This window comes from Danio rerio, chromosome 8, assembly GCF_052040795.2.
Source record: "Danio rerio strain M-AB ecotype USA chromosome 8, GRCz13ab, whole genome shotgun sequence".
NCBI classification, from domain to species: domain Eukaryota; kingdom Metazoa; phylum Chordata; class Actinopteri; order Cypriniformes; family Danionidae; genus Danio; species Danio rerio.
Window position 1 is genome coordinate 37,908,354 of NC_141028.1, and position 15,773 is coordinate 37,924,126.

Genomic DNA, 15,773 nt, shown 5'->3' on the forward strand with positions numbered 1-15,773 from the left:
ATACCTCAAGGTAGTGCAAAAAAGTGCAGAAGTGTTCCTCCTAAAATGTTTAGGTACTAATATTTACTTTTGAGTAACCAAAATGAACCCTTCAATTACAAATATGTTCCTTTTGAAAAGGTACCACGCCAGTGACAGCTCGCGTATATCTTTATTTCAGAGAGTGGTGTAAATCCAAGCAAAAATGATTATTCAACTTTTTGCAGGTTCCAGCATTTTATAAGACCTTATAGCTGTTTTATGGTGTACAGAAATTCAGTGTTTAAAATTTGAACCATTTAAATATCATCAGACCAAATAAATATTTCATATTTCATCATTTATTTGTTTTTTATGAAGAACTTCTGAAGAAACATTTCTAAAGAACTGCAGAGTCATACTGACGGCTAAACTTCAGCCACCCCCTGTCACTCCCCTTCAACAAAAAAATGCAGCATTATGGTAAACCACGTTTGCTGTAATAGCCCCATTCCCACCTTTCAACCAGCTTGCAAAATGTTTTTAATTCACTAGGGACTTCATTAAGAGACTTTGAGAACCGTGTGGATACTCTGGACAGTTATGTGAGAAGTGATGTAAATTACATATTTGCATTTACATTTATTCTTTTGGCAGATGCTTTTATACTTAATACACTGGTAAAACGCTTTTCTTTCTTAGATTTTTTTTATGTTGTTTCTAGCCCAAATATTTAAAAAATTCTAAATCAAAAAGCAATTTCTAGACAAGCAAAACATAGTGTCTTGTTTGAAGAAATAATTGATTCTTGATTTAAGAATTTATTTGGACTAGCAACAACATATTTGCTATCACTTTTGCAGTGTATAAAGCCACTTAATAACGAAAAATCTTTTTTTTTTCCTTTTTTCCTTTTTTTTTAAACAAAACAGATATGGCAGACACGGCCAAACATTGAAACTTTGGAGGGCATTGAGGGGGAAAAAAAGCACAATATCATCAAGGGGAATAAAAGGTTTGATCAAAGCGTGCGTTTACACACGTTCATTTAAATATGGACAAAACCAACATTGGGTTATTTTTGTTATTAGATTTAAAATGCACGGACCCTATTTGACCCAGTGTTCATATATACATATGTTTTTATGAATGAATATTTTGCATATAAAAGATAATAAAAGACTGACTAGACAGATTAGATAGTTTAATAGACAGATTGACACGTGTAGTCATTCGTTCCTGTGTATTTGATGACTAGCTTCCAGCAGTATCTGGCTGCAGACTTGCATGCAATCTGAGACACAAAGCACTCAGCGGAGCTAGTGAGGTCACTGTGAGAGGCGGGGTTAGGGGTGCACACTCACTGACAGCCTAGATTTAGCCTGGTTTTAACCAAGCCGTCTATTAGACTTTTAACCCTTATGTATTGTTCATATTGTTCAAGTGGCTGTTTTTGCCCCCAATGACCTCCATTATAACTAAACTTGTTTTAATTGCAAAGCCATGACACCAGATAGTAACTCATTCTTTATTGTTGGTGGTTTCCCTGTTGGGATGAGATAAAATGAGTCATTTTTACTTTTGATGGTCAGTTGGCACCTTTAAACACCCCAAAAAAATGCTTGCTGGGATGGTACCAAGAGGCTGTGCTCACTTCTGGACAGAGGGGGTGTAGACTTGCAGCTAGTGCCGATAAGAGGTGCAGACGCTGAGGCTGTTCTGTATGCGAGTGTTGAGGTTTTGAAACATCAGCTGACAACGTGTAGGTAGAGAGTAGCAGGTTCTGGGAGTAGATGAGCTTGTTACCAGTGTAGACTTTGACCGACTTGTGAAGTTACTCACAAGACCTCCGCTTATGGGACATTACCATTCAAATGAAACGTTTCCAGCAGAATATGACGCTTCAAAAAACTCCATCGGCACTGGTAACTATGAAAAACACGACTGAGCACTAATAGTGTACTCAACACTTTACACTGACATTTGAAGGATCACCTGACATTAAAGAATGAAGTAAGAACGCTGAAAAAAACCCATCAGATTTTAGCCCAGAAGAGTTTCTCTTTTCCTAAATTAAAGCAAAACTTCATGATATTGTGTTTATGAATTCATTCGTGTGTGTGTGTGTGTGTGTGTGTGTGTGTGTATGTGTGTGTTGCACTGCTGGAGTGAAGGTTAACCAGTCCACACAGTTCATGCGGCTATAATCTTTATTATCTTTTATTAATAAACTATGTACAATATTTACACGTCGGCTCCAGGTCTCTTGGATGAAGGTCTCTCAGCGACGTGGTCTCTTCTGGTCGCCGCGCGTCTCTGGTGAAGATGGGGAGCGGGACCGTTTCCCTCCGGCGTCCCGGACCGAAGATGCCGCACCTGCTGAGGACGAGGAGGGCAAAGGCTCGGTCTGGCAGGAGAAGGACGGCCTCTTTCTCTTCTCAGCAGCATAGGCCTCACTGAACAGATCGAGCGCAAACACACACAAGCAGACATCATGTGAGATTTGGACAAACACTAGAACATGCGGCTATGCCAAGTACAGTTTACTCACGCGTCTATGATGGGAATGACGTATCGGCCGCTGCCGTCTATCATGACTCCCTTTCGGTCTGGGTCGTCCACCTCCAACAGGAAGCTGCGGGGAATCCCTGTGCTCTTCCGGATGCGCTTGTGCGGCGCGGAGCGGCTGCCCTGTGAATTGAGGAGTGACAGTCAAACTCTGAGCAAACAATCTGACTGATGAGGACAAGAGCTCAAGTTCACAGCAACCGTGAGCTTGGAAAACCCAGTTACCACATTAGTGGGGCAGTGCCTAATGTGGTGTCCCGGGATCCCAAGCAGCCTCATGGCCTCACTAGTGAACATCAGAACCATGAGAATCAGCTCAGACATCTCTCACAAAGCAAATCTGTCAGTGTCTGAACGCTCACCTGCTGGAGTAGTAGCACAGGCTGGACTGGTACATCACCGCTTTCAGCTTGTCCTCCTCTGACGCCTTTGCCTCAGCCAGATTCTCAGTCTGTTTCACAGGCATTTGCACATTTGAATCTTTTTCACCCTCAACCCTTCAAACAATCTCAAATCTCCCTAAGAAGCTGAGTGCGTGTGCGTATATTGTGTGCTTTACATTGCGTTTTGCTATTGTGCTATTCATTTGTTCAATACCTTCAACAACTGCTCCAGTGAGAGGAGTGAAGGATCAGCTCTAGGTGAAGGTTCACGCCAGCGTCCAGCTTGATGTCTGCAAAACAAAGGAGCTTGTGTGACTAAAACACCAGGGACAGACCAGGAGTCTTCATATAACATCTAACAGAGGACACGTGTGCTCATTTCACAGCACTTACCCAACAAATCTTCTGTTTGAGGACTTCAGTCCCGCCGCAGGGATCCGTCTGATGATGACCGACGTGTTTTTAGGGATGAGAGCATCATCTGTGTATTCTGACAGCAAAATAAAATCAGAATCAGCACATAATTATGGAGCACGGTATACTTTGAGAGCCATTAGCCTTTTAAAACAGCCAAAACATCCCTACATGTCAGCATCAGCACCACCTTACAGCTTCCAGAAGTGTCTGATGTAACGCATCTAATGTTAGCGTAGAACAGTTGAAGTGTCTTTTCCTCAACTCACCTTCATCAGTCTGGGCGTTGCTGATCTTCAGCTGGCAGAACTTCAGCCTCTTGCTCCTCATGATCTGCCGCTTCAGCTCCCCCGCGCTGATGTTGAGGCCTTCAAACTGGAGCGAGTCGTAGGTGAGTCGACTCTGGAACCTGTAGTGAACACAAGACATACTGAACACAAACACAAAGCACAGCGTAATAAAAAGGGTCAAACCTGAGTGATGGGAACAGCAGGCGATCAATCGACGTATCCAACGATCAATAATATCGATAATCTGGAAAAATTGTCACGGAGGACGCAGAGATCAGATGCCAATCGACACAGTGAGATTCAAACAACACCCACAGGACGGTTGTCATGGATGCTGATGATGAACACGTGACGCATGCGCTGTACAACTTCCGGCAATATTATCATTATTAATATTAATTTTATTGATAGTAGTAGTAAAATCATTGCGATAAGTATAATAAAATAAACAGCAGAACAGTTGGCCATCTCTGAATAATACACAGCGACGTTTCCCTGCACGAACGATTCAGGCCTTCGCCAAGAAGACTCGGGTGAGTCGATGATTCAGGGATTGATTCAACTGTCCGTTCATCCTATTGGCTTCTTTGGCTGAATGAATCGTTCAATGCTTTACTCAAATAAAGCGGCCTCTTGCTGCCACCTATTGGGGGTTTGCTTTTTTGTTTTCAAAAGTACTTTGACACTTTTTTAAAGGCACCTTTAAGTTCATTTTTGCACAAAAGCTCGTCTCTGTGCGTTCCAAATGGTTTGAAATTTCCTTAGCACATGGTTTTCTTGATGCGTTTGAAATTTTCAATGTAAATCCACTCGTACTTGCATTTGATCTTTATTATGCCTTAAAATCAAAACTATACTAAAGGTGTCTTATCCAAATGCAGATTTTCATTCAAAACGTTATGACAGAACCATATTACTTTACAGTGGCCCATGGATATATATATATATATATATATATATATATATATATATATATATATATATATATATATATATATATATATATATATATATATATATATATATATATATATATATATATATGTGTGTGTGTGTGTGTTGCTTGTTTCTTATTTACCCATGCAGTGACTTTTAGGCATAAATACTATGTAGGCTTGCTAAAGGGTTGCATGAGAAATGTCATCATCGTGAGAGCTTGACTTTTTTTTTGTGGCTGCCTTTAGTTGTGGTGAAATGAGATGCATCATGTCGTTTATCTGTTTGTGCAGTCTGTACCTTCATTTCTGAATCGTGTGGCATCGTACTTGAAGCCAAGTCATTTAGCCCAAGGCATAGTTGTCTTAGAATGAGTAGTTTGCTGATCAAATTCCACATTTTGATGAGGCAAAACACATCTTGGATGTTTTAATTACTATTTTAGGTGAAAAACAAAACAATGAGATTTGTGTAAAATCTAAAGTTAACCAAGTCCAGCCCGCCATCTTGTCCTGCCTCTCAGTTCTCTTAAGCCTTGGGCCGGCTCTGTGAAGTGGCCTCTTTTGGGCTCATCATTGAAGACCGGACGAGCTGCAACATTTCGTTCTGCCAGGTTCTGGGAGTAGATGAGCATGTCATCGGTCTAGACTATGGTCAACTTGTGAAGTTACTCATACACCTCCGCTCATGGCATATTACCATTAAAATGAAACTTTTCCAGCAGAATATGACGCTCTAAAAAAAAAAAACTCCATCGGCACTGGTAACTATGAAAAACACGACTGAGCACTAATGGTACACTCAACAATTTACACTGACATTTAAAGGATCACCTGACATTAAAGACTGACGTAAGAACGCTGGAGGAACATCAAATTTTAACACGGAAGAGTTTTTTTTGTCTCTCTCAAATTAAAGCAATATTTCTTAATCTTGTTGTTTTTTTTTTTTTTTACTGTACAGTTGCCCCAGGTGTTTATCAGGTGTGATGCCTGCTCATCTGACCTTTGACCTCGGCACTCAACTGCTGCCAGTTTTCTTTCAATGCCATGAGATTTCTGAATTCTACATGCAGGAACCGATGCATTCCTTTTTTTTCCTTTTTTTTTTTTAAACAAAACAGATATGGCAGACACGGCCAAACATTGAAACTTTGGAGGGCATTGAGGGGAAAAAAAAGCACAATATCATCAAGGGGAATAAAAGGTTTGATCAAAGCGTGCGTTTACACACGTTCATTTAAATATGGACAAAACCAACATTGGGTTATTTTTGTTATTAGATTTAAAATGCACGGACCCTATTTGACCCAGTGTTCATATATACATATGTTTTTATGAATGAATATTTTTGCATATAAAAGATAATAAAAGACTGACTAGACAGATTAGATAGTTTAATAGACAGATTGACACGTGTAGTCATTCTTTCCTGTGTATTTGATGACTAGCTTCCAGCTGTATCTGGCTGCAGACTTGCATGCAATCTGAGACACAAAGCACTCAGCGGAGCTAGTGAGGTCACTGTGAGAGGCGGGGTTAGGGGTGCACACTCACTGACAGCCTAGATTTAGCCTGGTTTTAACCAAGCCGTCTATTAGACTTTTAACCCTTATGTATTGTTCATATTGTTCAAGTGGCTGTTTTTGCCCCCAATGACCTCCATTATAACTAAACTTGTTTTAATTGCAAAGCCATGACACCAGATAGTAACTCATTCTTTATTGTTGGTGGTTTCCCTGTTGGGATGAGATAAAATGAGTCATTTTTACTTTTGATGGTCAGTTGGCACCTTTAAACACCACAAAAAAATGCTTGCTGGGATGGTACCAAGAGGCTGTGCTCACTTCTGGACAGAGGGGGTGTAGACTTGCAGCTAGTGCCGATAAGAGGTGCAGACGCTGAGGCTGTTCTGTATGCGAGTGTTGAGGTTTTGAAACATCAGCTGACAACGTGTAGGTAGAGAGTAGCAGGTTCTGGGAGTAGATGAGCTTGTCACCGGTGTAGACTTTGACCGACTTGTGAAGTTACTCACAAGACCTCCGCTTATGGGACATTACCATTCAAATGAAACGTTTCCAGCAGAATATGACGCTTCAAAAAACTCCATCGGCACTGGTAACTATGAAAAACACGACTGAGCACTAATAGTGTACTCAACACTTTACACTGACATTTGAAGGATCACCTGACATTAAAGAATGAAGTAAGAACGCTGAAAAAAACCCATCAGATTTTAGCCCAGAAGAGTTTCTCTTTTCCTAAATTAAAGCAAAACTTCATGATATTGTGTTTATGAATTCATTCGTGTGTGTGTGTGTGTGTGTGTGTGTATGTGTGTGTTGCACTGCTGGAGTGAAGGTTAACCAGTCCACACAGTTCATGCGGCTATAATCTTTATTATCTTTTATTAATAAACTATGTACAATATTTACACGTCGGCTCCAGGTCTCTTGGATGAAGGTCTCTCAGCGACGTGGTCTCTTCTGGTCGCCGCGCGTCTCTGGTGAAGATGGGGAGCGGGACCGTTTCCCTCCGGCGTCCCGGACCGAAGATGCCGCACCTGCTGAGGACGAGGAGGGCAAAGGCTCGGTCTGGCAGGAGAAGGACGGCCTCTTTCTCTTCTCAGCAGCATAGGCCTCACTGAACAGATCGAGCGCAAACACACACAAGCAGACATCATGTGAGATTTGGACAAACACTAGAACATGCGGCTATGCCAAGTACAGTTTACTCACGCGTCTATGATGGGAATGACGTATCGGCCGCTGCCGTCTATCATGACTCCCTTTCGGTCTGGGTCGTCCACCTCCAACAGGAAGCTGCGGGGAATCCCTGTGCTCTTCCGGATGCGCTTGTGCGGCGCGGAGCGGCTGCCCTGTGAATTGAGGAGTGACAGTCAAACTCTGAGCAAACAATCTGACTGATGAGGACAAGAGCTCAAGTTCACAGCAACCGTGAGCTTGGAAAACCCAGTTACCACATTAGTGGGGCAGTGCCTAATGTGGTGTCCCGGGATCCCAAGCAGCCTCATGGCCTCACTAGTGAACATCAGAACCATGAGAATCAGCTCAGACATCTCTCACAAAGCAAACCTGTCAGTGTCTGAACGCTCACCTGCTGGAGTAGTAGCACAGGCTGGACTGGTACATCACCGCTTTCAGCTTGTCCTCCTCTGACGCCTTTGCCTCAGCCAGATTCTCAGTCTGTTTCACAGGCATTTGCACATTTGAATCTTTTTCACCCTCAACCCTTCAAACAATCTCAAATCTCCCTAAGAAGCTGAGTGCGTGTGCGTATATTGTGTGCTTTACATTGCGTTTTGCTATTGTGCTATTCATTTGTTCAATACCTTCAACAACTGCTCCAGTGAGAGGAGTGAAGGATCAGCTCTAGGTGAAGGTTCACGCCAGCGTCCAGCTTGATGTCTGCAAAACAAAGGAGCTTGTGTGACTAAAACACCAGGGACAGACCAGGAGTCTTCATATAACATCTAACAGAGGACGCGTGTGCTCATTTCACAGCACTTACCCAACAAATCTTCTGTTTGAGGACTTCAGTCCCGCCGCAGGGATCCGTCTGATGAGGACCGACGTGTTTTTTGGGATGAGAGCATCATCTGTGTATTCTGACAGCAAAATAAAATCAGAATCAGCACATAATTATGGAGCACGGTATACTTTGAGAGCCATTAGCCTTTTAAAACAGCCAAAACATCCCTACATGTCAGCATCAGCACCACCTTACAGCTTCCAGAAGTGTCTGATGTAACGCATCTAATGTTAGCGTAGAACAGTTGAAGTGTCTTTTCCTCAACTCACCTTCATCAGTCTGGGCGTTGCTGATCTTCAGCTGGCAGAACTTCAGCCTCTTGCTCCTCATGATCTGCCGCTTCAGCTCCCCCGCGCTGATGTTGAGGCCTTCAAACTGGAGCGAGTCGTAGGTGAGTCGACTCTGGAACCTGTAGTGAACACAAGACATACTGAACACAAACACAAAGCACAGCGTAATAAAAAGGGTCAAACCTGAGTGATGGGAACAGCAGGCGATCAATCGACGTATCCAACGATCAATAATATCGATAATCTGGAAAAATTGTCACGGAGGACGCAGAGATCAGATGCCAATCGACACAGTGAGATTCAAACAACACCCACAGGACGGTTGTCATGGATGCTGATGATGAACACGTGACGCATGCGCTGTACAACTTCCGGCAATATTATCATTATTAATATTAATTTTATTGATAGTAGTAGTAAAATCATTGCGATAAGTATAATAAAATAAACAGCAGAACAGTTGGCCATCTCTGAATAATACACAGCGACGTTTCCCTGCACGAACGATTCAGGCCTTCGCCAAGAAGACTCGGGTGAGTCGATGATTCAGGGATTGATTCAACTGTCCGTTCATCCTATTGGCTTCTTTGGCTGAATGAATCGTTCAATGCTTTACTCAAATAAAGCGGCCTCTTGCTGCCACCTATTGGGGGTTTGCTTTTTTGTTTTCAAAAGTACTTTGACACTTTTTTAAAGGCACCTTTAAGTTCATTTTTGCACAAAAGCTCGTCTCTGTGCGTTCCAAATGGTTTGAAATTTCCTTAGCACATGGTTTTCTTGATGCGTTTGAAATTTTCAATGTAAATCCACTCGTACTTGCATTTGATCTTTATTATGCCTTAAAATCAAAACTATACTAAAGGTGTCTTATCCAAATGCAGATTTTCATTCAAAACGTTATGACAGAACCATATTACTTTACAGTGGCCCATGGATATATATATATATATATATATATATATATATATATATATATATATATATATATATATATATATATATATATATATATATATATATATATATATATATATATATATATATGTGTGTGTGTGTGTGTTGCTTGTTTCTTATTTACCCATGCAGTGACTTTTAGGCATAAATACTATGTAGGCTTGCTAAAGGGTTGCATGAGAAATGTCATCATCGTGAGAGCTTGACTTTTTTTTTGTGGCTGCCTTTAGTTGTGGTGAAATGAGATGCATCATGTCGTTTATCTGTTTGTGCAGTCTGTACCTTCATTTCTGAATCGTGTGGCATCGTACTTGAAGCCAAGTCATTTAGCCCAAGGCATAGTTGTCTTAGAATGAGTAGTTTGCTGATCAAATTCCACATTTTGATGAGGCAAAACACATCTTGGATGTTTTAATTACTATTTTAGGTGAAAAACAAAACAATGAGATTTGTGTAAAATCTAAAGTTAACCAAGTCCAGCCCGCCATCTTGTCCTGCCTCTCAGTTCTCTTAAGCCTTGGGCCGGCTCTGTGAAGTGGCCTCTTTTGGGCTCATCATTGAAGACCGGACGAGCTGCAACATTTCGTTCTGCCAGGTTCTGGGAGTAGATGAGCATGTCATCGGTCTAGACTATGGTCAACTTGTGAAGTTACTCATACACCTCCGCTCATGGCATATTACCATTAAAATGAAACTTTTCCAGCAGAATATGACGCTCTAAAAAAAAAAAACTCCATCGGCACTGGTAACTATGAAAAACACGACTGAGCACTAATGGTACACTCAACAATTTACACTGACATTTAAAGGATCACCTGACATTAAAGACTGACGTAAGAACGCTGGAGGAACATCAAATTTTAACACGGAAGAGTTTTTTTTGTCTCTCTCAAATTAAAGCAATATTTCTTAATCTTGTTGTTTTTTTTTTTTTTACTGTACAGTTGCCCCAGGTGTTTATCAGGTGTGATGCCTGCTCATCTGACCTTTGACCTCGGCACTCAACTGCTGCCAGTTTTCTTTCAATGCCATGAGATTTCTGAATTCTACATGCAGGAACCGATGCATTCCTTTTTTTTCCTTTTTTTTTTTTTAAACAAAACAGATATGGCAGACACGGCCAAACATTGAAACTTTGGAGGGCATTGAGGGGAAAAAAAAGCACAATATCATCAAGGGGAATAAAAGGTTTGATCAAAGCGTGCGTTTACACACGTTCATTTAAATATGGACAAAACCAACATTGGGTTATTTTTGTTATTAGATTTAAAATGCACGGACCCTATTTGACCCAGTGTTCATATATACATATGTTTTTATGAATGAATATTTTTGCATATAAAAGATAATAAAAGACTGACTAGACAGATTAGATAGTTTAATAGACAGATTGACACGTGTAGTCATTCTTTCCTGTGTATTTGATGACTAGCTTCCAGCTGTATCTGGCTGCAGACTTGCATGCAATCTGAGACACAAAGCACTCAGCGGAGCTAGTGAGGTCACTGTGAGAGGCGGGGTTAGGGGTGCACACTCACTGACAGCCTAGATTTAGCCTGGTTTTAACCAAGCCGTCTATTAGACTTTTAACCCTTATGTATTGTTCATATTGTTCAAGTGGCTGTTTTTGCCCCCAATGACCTCCATTATAACTAAACTTGTTTTAATTGCAAAGCCATGACACCAGATAGTAACTCATTCTTTATTGTTGGTGGTTTCCCTGTTGGGATGAGATAAAATGAGTCATTTTTACTTTTGATGGTCAGTTGGCACCTTTAAACACCACAAAAAAATGCTTGCTGGGATGGTACCAAGAGGCTGTGCTCACTTCTGGACAGAGGGGGTGTAGACTTGCAGCTAGTGCCGATAAGAGGTGCAGACGCTGAGGCTGTTCTGTATGCGAGTGTTGAGGTTTTGAAACATCAGCTGACAACGTGTAGGTAGAGAGTAGCAGGTTCTGGGAGTAGATGAGCTTGTCACCGGTGTAGACTTTGACCGACTTGTGAAGTTACTCACAAGACCTCCGCTTATGGGACATTACCATTCAAATGAAACGTTTCCAGCAGAATATGACGCTTCAAAAAACTCCATCGGCACTGGTAACTATGAAAAACACGACTGAGCACTAATAGTGTACTCAACACTTTACACTGACATTTGAAGGATCACCTGACATTAAAGAATGAAGTAAGAACGCTGAAAAAAACCCATCAGATTTTAGCCCAGAAGAGTTTCTCTTTTCCTAAATTAAAGCAAAACTTCATGATATTGTGTTTATGAATTCATTCGTGTGTGTGTGTGTGTGTGTGTGTGTATGTGTGTGTTGCACTGCTGGAGTGAAGGTTAACCAGTCCACACAGTTCATGCGGCTATAATCTTTATTATCTTTTATTAATAAACTATGTACAATATTTACACGTCGGCTCCAGGTCTCTTGGATGAAGGTCTCTCAGCGACGTGGTCTCTTCTGGTCGCCGCGCGTCTCTGGTGAAGATGGGGAGCGGGACCGTTTCCCTCCGGCGTCCCGGACCGAAGATGCCGCACCTGCTGAGGACGAGGAGGGCAAAGGCTCGGTCTGGCAGGAGAAGGACGGCCTCTTTCTCTTCTCAGCAGCATAGGCCTCACTGAACAGATCGAGCGCAAACACACACAAGCAGACATCATGTGAGATTTGGACAAACACTAGAACATGCGGCTATGCCAAGTACAGTTTACTCACGCGTCTATGATGGGAATGACGTATCGGCCGCTGCCGTCTATCATGACTCCCTTTCGGTCTGGGTCGTCCACCTCCAACAGGAAGCTGCGGGGAATCCCTGTGCTCTTCCGGATGCGCTTGTGCGGCGCGGAGCGGCTGCCCTGTGAATTGAGGAGTGACAGTCAAACTCTGAGCAAACAATCTGACTGATGAGGACAAGAGCTCAAGTTCACAGCAACCGTGAGCTTGGAAAACCCAGTTACCACATTAGTGGGGCAGTGCCTAATGTGGTGTCCCGGGATCCCAAGCAGCCTCATGGCCTCACTAGTGAACATCAGAACCATGAGAATCAGCTCAGACATCTCTCACAAAGCAAACCTGTCAGTGTCTGAACGCTCACCTGCTGGAGTAGTAGCACAGGCTGGACTGGTACATCACCGCTTTCAGCTTGTCCTCCTCTGACGCCTTTGCCTCAGCCAGATTCTCAGTCTGTTTCACAGGCATTTGCACATTTGAATCTTTTTCACCCTCAACCCTTCAAACAATCTCAAATCTCCCTAAGAAGCTGAGTGCGTGTGCGTATATTGTGTGCTTTACATTGCGTTTTGCTATTGTGCTATTCATTTGTTCAATACCTTCAACAACTGCTCCAGTGAGAGGAGTGAAGGATCAGCTCTAGGTGAAGGTTCACGCCAGCGTCCAGCTTGATGTCTGCAAAACAAAGGAGCTTGTGTGACTAAAACACCAGGGACAGACCAGGAGTCTTCATATAACATCTAACAGAGGACGCGTGTGCTCATTTCACAGCACTTACCCAACAAATCTTCTGTTTGAGGACTTCAGTCCCGCCGCAGGGATCCGTCTGATGAGGACCGACGTGTTTTTTGGGATGAGAGCATCATCTGTGTATTCTGACAGCAAAATAAAATCAGAATCAGCACATAATTATGGAGCACGGTATACTTTGAGAGCCATTAGCCTTTTAAAACAGCCAAAACATCCCTACATGTCAGCATCAGCACCACCTTACAGCTTCCAGAAGTGTCTGATATAACGCATCTAATGTTAGCATAGAACAGTTGAAGTGTCTTTTCCTCAACTCACCTTCATCAGTCTGGGCGTTGCTGATCTTCAGCTGGCAGAACTTCAGCCTCTTGCTCCTCATGATCTGCCGCTTCAGCTCCCCCGCGCTGATGTTGAGGCCTTCAAACTGGAGCGAGTCGTAGGTGAGTCGACTCTGGAACCTGTAGTGAACACAAGACATACTGAACACAAACACAAAGCACAGTGTAATAAAAAGGGTCAAACCTGAGTGATGGGAACAGCAGGCGATCAATCGACGTATCCAACGATCAATAATATCGATAATCTGGAAAAATTGTCACGGAGGACGCAGAGATCAGATGCCAATCGACACAGCGAGATTCAAACAACACCCACAGGACGGTTGTCATGGATGCTGATGATGAACACGTGACGCATGCGCTGTGCAACTTCCGGCAATATTATCATTATTAATATTAATTTTATTGATAGTTGTTCTGAATTCTTTATACTATGGCTGTAACACGATTTACTGAGTGTTCTGTAAAGGGCTTATATTATGAATGTAGGATGTAACTTCCGGAGGATGCATATTTGAGTCCATATATGAGAAGTTGAATGTGCTGACTCATCTGAGTAAGACGCGATTGCCATCCGTGAGATATTGTGAAGTGCGGGGTAAAGTTATTGCCAAGTGAGTTTGTTCCTTCATATCATGTTTGTAATTACCCTTGTATGCTTGATATTAAGTGCGTGATGTTTTTAATGACCCGCGATCGGCCGCGAGCATTAGTTTCCGTGTAAACCAAAAGTGAAAGTGCTGCTACCATCAGCATCGCGGCTAATCCCGATGTCCTCGTTGAGATCTCGTTTGTTTTATTATGATTCAGTTTACTATATTCTACATTTGTTATGCCTTATGCTGTCACATGCCCTTTATATAATGCAGCTTTAGTCATTGATGTCTATTTATATTCTGTTTACATTCAGCATACATTAGTCTATTGACTGCACTTTAAGAGAGCTGCAAATACTGTGTTGTTTGGTTTGGGATATTTATTGTGTCAGTACATATATATATATTTTCGTGTTTGATATTTTATTATTTATGTATACTTATTGTTTATTACAGGAAACTACCTCCCTGCTCATAAATAAAAGATTGAAATTATCTCCTGACTCCTACTCCTTAACCAGAGTGCTGAAGTGGTCAGCAACATTTAAAGAACTGGCATTCTAAATTGGGCAATACCCAACAAATGGTCCTTCGAGCCGGAGCACTGACTGCTTCAGAATGTCAGCAGATGGCAATCCAACATCTCCTTCTCATGCCAGACCATTACGACAATGTCAAGCCCCCAGGTATCTAGAGGATTATGTCCTTGACTCCCATCACCGACCTGCCCTCACCTCTAGTACGGTTCACAGTGTAATGGAGGAGCCAAAAGGCGCAGCAGCCGCAGTGTATTCGAGTCAAGCAGATGTAACCTCCAGTCAAGGTAGACATCTGGTCACACCCAGTCCAAGTCAAGCAGACTTATTGAGTATGGACTCATTAACTAAATTAATGGAAACCATAAACGAGAAGGACGAAGAAGAAAATGCTGAAATGCACAGTCTTCTCAGGAAATTAGAGCAGCTCAAGAAACGGAAACAACGCAGAGAGGAGATGATGGAGCACATTACGTCTTTCATAAGGGAGGAACAGGGAAATGAGAACAATGAACCAGTACAGTCTTCTCCTGCACCTTCTAATCCATCAAGTCCTCCACCCTTACCCTCATGGGACACAGTACCACAATCAGAGCACCAAGTTGCTGCAGGCTTATCAATGGGACCAGAGAAGTCGTCACATCAGCTGTCAGTTATGGTTTCTAGACCAACGGTGGGGAGCCATAATGCTGCTTATGAATCAGTCAATCAGAGTCGTCCACAAACTACAGGTTTATTGTGTTCCCCTCCCTCATCTGGCATGGCATCTCCTGTTCCCCATCCGCCACAGTCACAGCTATATGAGCCCATGTCCTCTCAGGCTCCCAGACCTCTCCCTAGGCAGGAACAAGCTAGCACTGCTCATTCAGAACGATCATTTCACCCCCTTGAACCACAGGTGATTTCGCCAACACCAGTCTATCCACGTTCTATGGCACCTTATGGCTATATTGCAACACCATACTCACAAATGCAGTTGGTGAATGCACCCAATTCACACAATCTTGCCCCGCCGTATCAAGCAATGATGTCATCAACATTACTTCCCCAAAATATGTTCTCAGGCCCAATGCCTTCAGTGAGCACGGCTGCAGTCGCACCACAGTTGGTCACAGCTCAGGTAGCAGCACCACCCAATGGTAGTATGCCTCAACGTGCCCTATACAGCCCCCCAAAACCAAAAATTCCAGACTTCACAAACGACAGTGAACGAGATTTTGCTAATATGAAGCTAGCATTGGACAATTTGCTTGAACCTCACCCTGAACTAACAGAAAAGTACAAATACCATGTACTATTGGAGCATCTTAAACTTCCTGAAGCTCAGATGATAGGGCAGTCATGTAGGCATCATCCATATCCCTATTCAGCAGCTATGCAAGCCCTTCAATTACAGTATGGTCAGCCCCATCAACTGGCTCAAAGTGAAATAGCAGCCATCCTCACATCACCAGATGTAAAGCCCAATGATGGTC

General features: G+C 42.5%; 3 protein-coding genes across 6 annotated transcripts; all 3 read right to left on the reverse strand.

The window, feature by feature from the left end:
* Nucleotides 1-2,154: 2,154 nt before the first annotated feature.
* On the reverse strand, nt 2,155-4,415 carry LOC141375867 (E3 ubiquitin-protein ligase RBBP6-like). Of its 2 annotated transcripts, XM_087265056.1 has the most exons (6): nt 3,593-4,415; nt 3,303-3,399; nt 3,124-3,199; nt 2,889-2,977; nt 2,510-2,649; nt 2,155-2,414 (listed from the first exon to the last, which is right to left on the reverse strand). In XM_087265056.1, exons 1-5 carry the CDS (start codon nt 3,750-3,752, stop codon nt 2,550-2,552), a joined length of 522 nt encoding a protein of 173 aa, XP_087121182.1. In that variant the 5' UTR covers nt 3,753-4,415; the 3' UTR covers nt 2,155-2,414; nt 2,510-2,549. The 2 variants fall into 2 exon arrangements, with proteins under 2 accessions (XP_087121182.1, XP_087121183.1); XM_087265057.1 differs by lacking the exons at nt 2,889-2,977; nt 3,124-3,199; nt 3,303-3,399; nt 3,593-4,415 and adding an exon at nt 2,752-2,878.
* A 2,516-nt stretch (nt 4,416-6,931) lies between these two features.
* LOC147842755 (E3 ubiquitin-protein ligase RBBP6-like) lies at nt 6,932-8,987 on the reverse strand. Of its 2 annotated transcripts, XM_087265060.1 has the most exons (6): nt 8,370-8,987; nt 8,080-8,176; nt 7,901-7,976; nt 7,666-7,754; nt 7,287-7,426; nt 6,932-7,191 (listed from the first exon to the last, which is right to left on the reverse strand). In XM_087265060.1, exons 1-5 carry the CDS (start codon nt 8,527-8,529, stop codon nt 7,327-7,329), a joined length of 522 nt encoding a protein of 173 aa, XP_087121186.1. In that variant the 5' UTR covers nt 8,530-8,987; the 3' UTR covers nt 6,932-7,191; nt 7,287-7,326. The 2 variants fall into 2 exon arrangements, with proteins under 2 accessions (XP_087121186.1, XP_087121187.1); XM_087265061.1 differs by lacking the exons at nt 7,666-7,754; nt 7,901-7,976; nt 8,080-8,176; nt 8,370-8,987 and adding an exon at nt 7,529-7,657.
* A 2,721-nt stretch (nt 8,988-11,708) lies between these two features.
* LOC147842756 (E3 ubiquitin-protein ligase RBBP6-like) lies at nt 11,709-13,480 on the reverse strand. 2 transcript variants are annotated; one of them, XM_087265062.1, is made up of 6 exons: nt 13,147-13,480; nt 12,857-12,953; nt 12,678-12,753; nt 12,443-12,531; nt 12,064-12,203; nt 11,709-11,968 (listed from the first exon to the last, which is right to left on the reverse strand). In XM_087265062.1, exons 1-5 carry the CDS (start codon nt 13,304-13,306, stop codon nt 12,104-12,106), a joined length of 522 nt encoding a protein of 173 aa, XP_087121188.1. In that variant the 5' UTR covers nt 13,307-13,480; the 3' UTR covers nt 11,709-11,968; nt 12,064-12,103. The 2 variants fall into 2 exon arrangements, with proteins under 2 accessions (XP_087121188.1, XP_087121189.1); XM_087265063.1 differs by lacking the exons at nt 12,443-12,531; nt 12,678-12,753; nt 12,857-12,953; nt 13,147-13,480 and adding an exon at nt 12,306-12,436.
* Nucleotides 13,481-15,773: the final 2,293 nt, after the last annotated feature.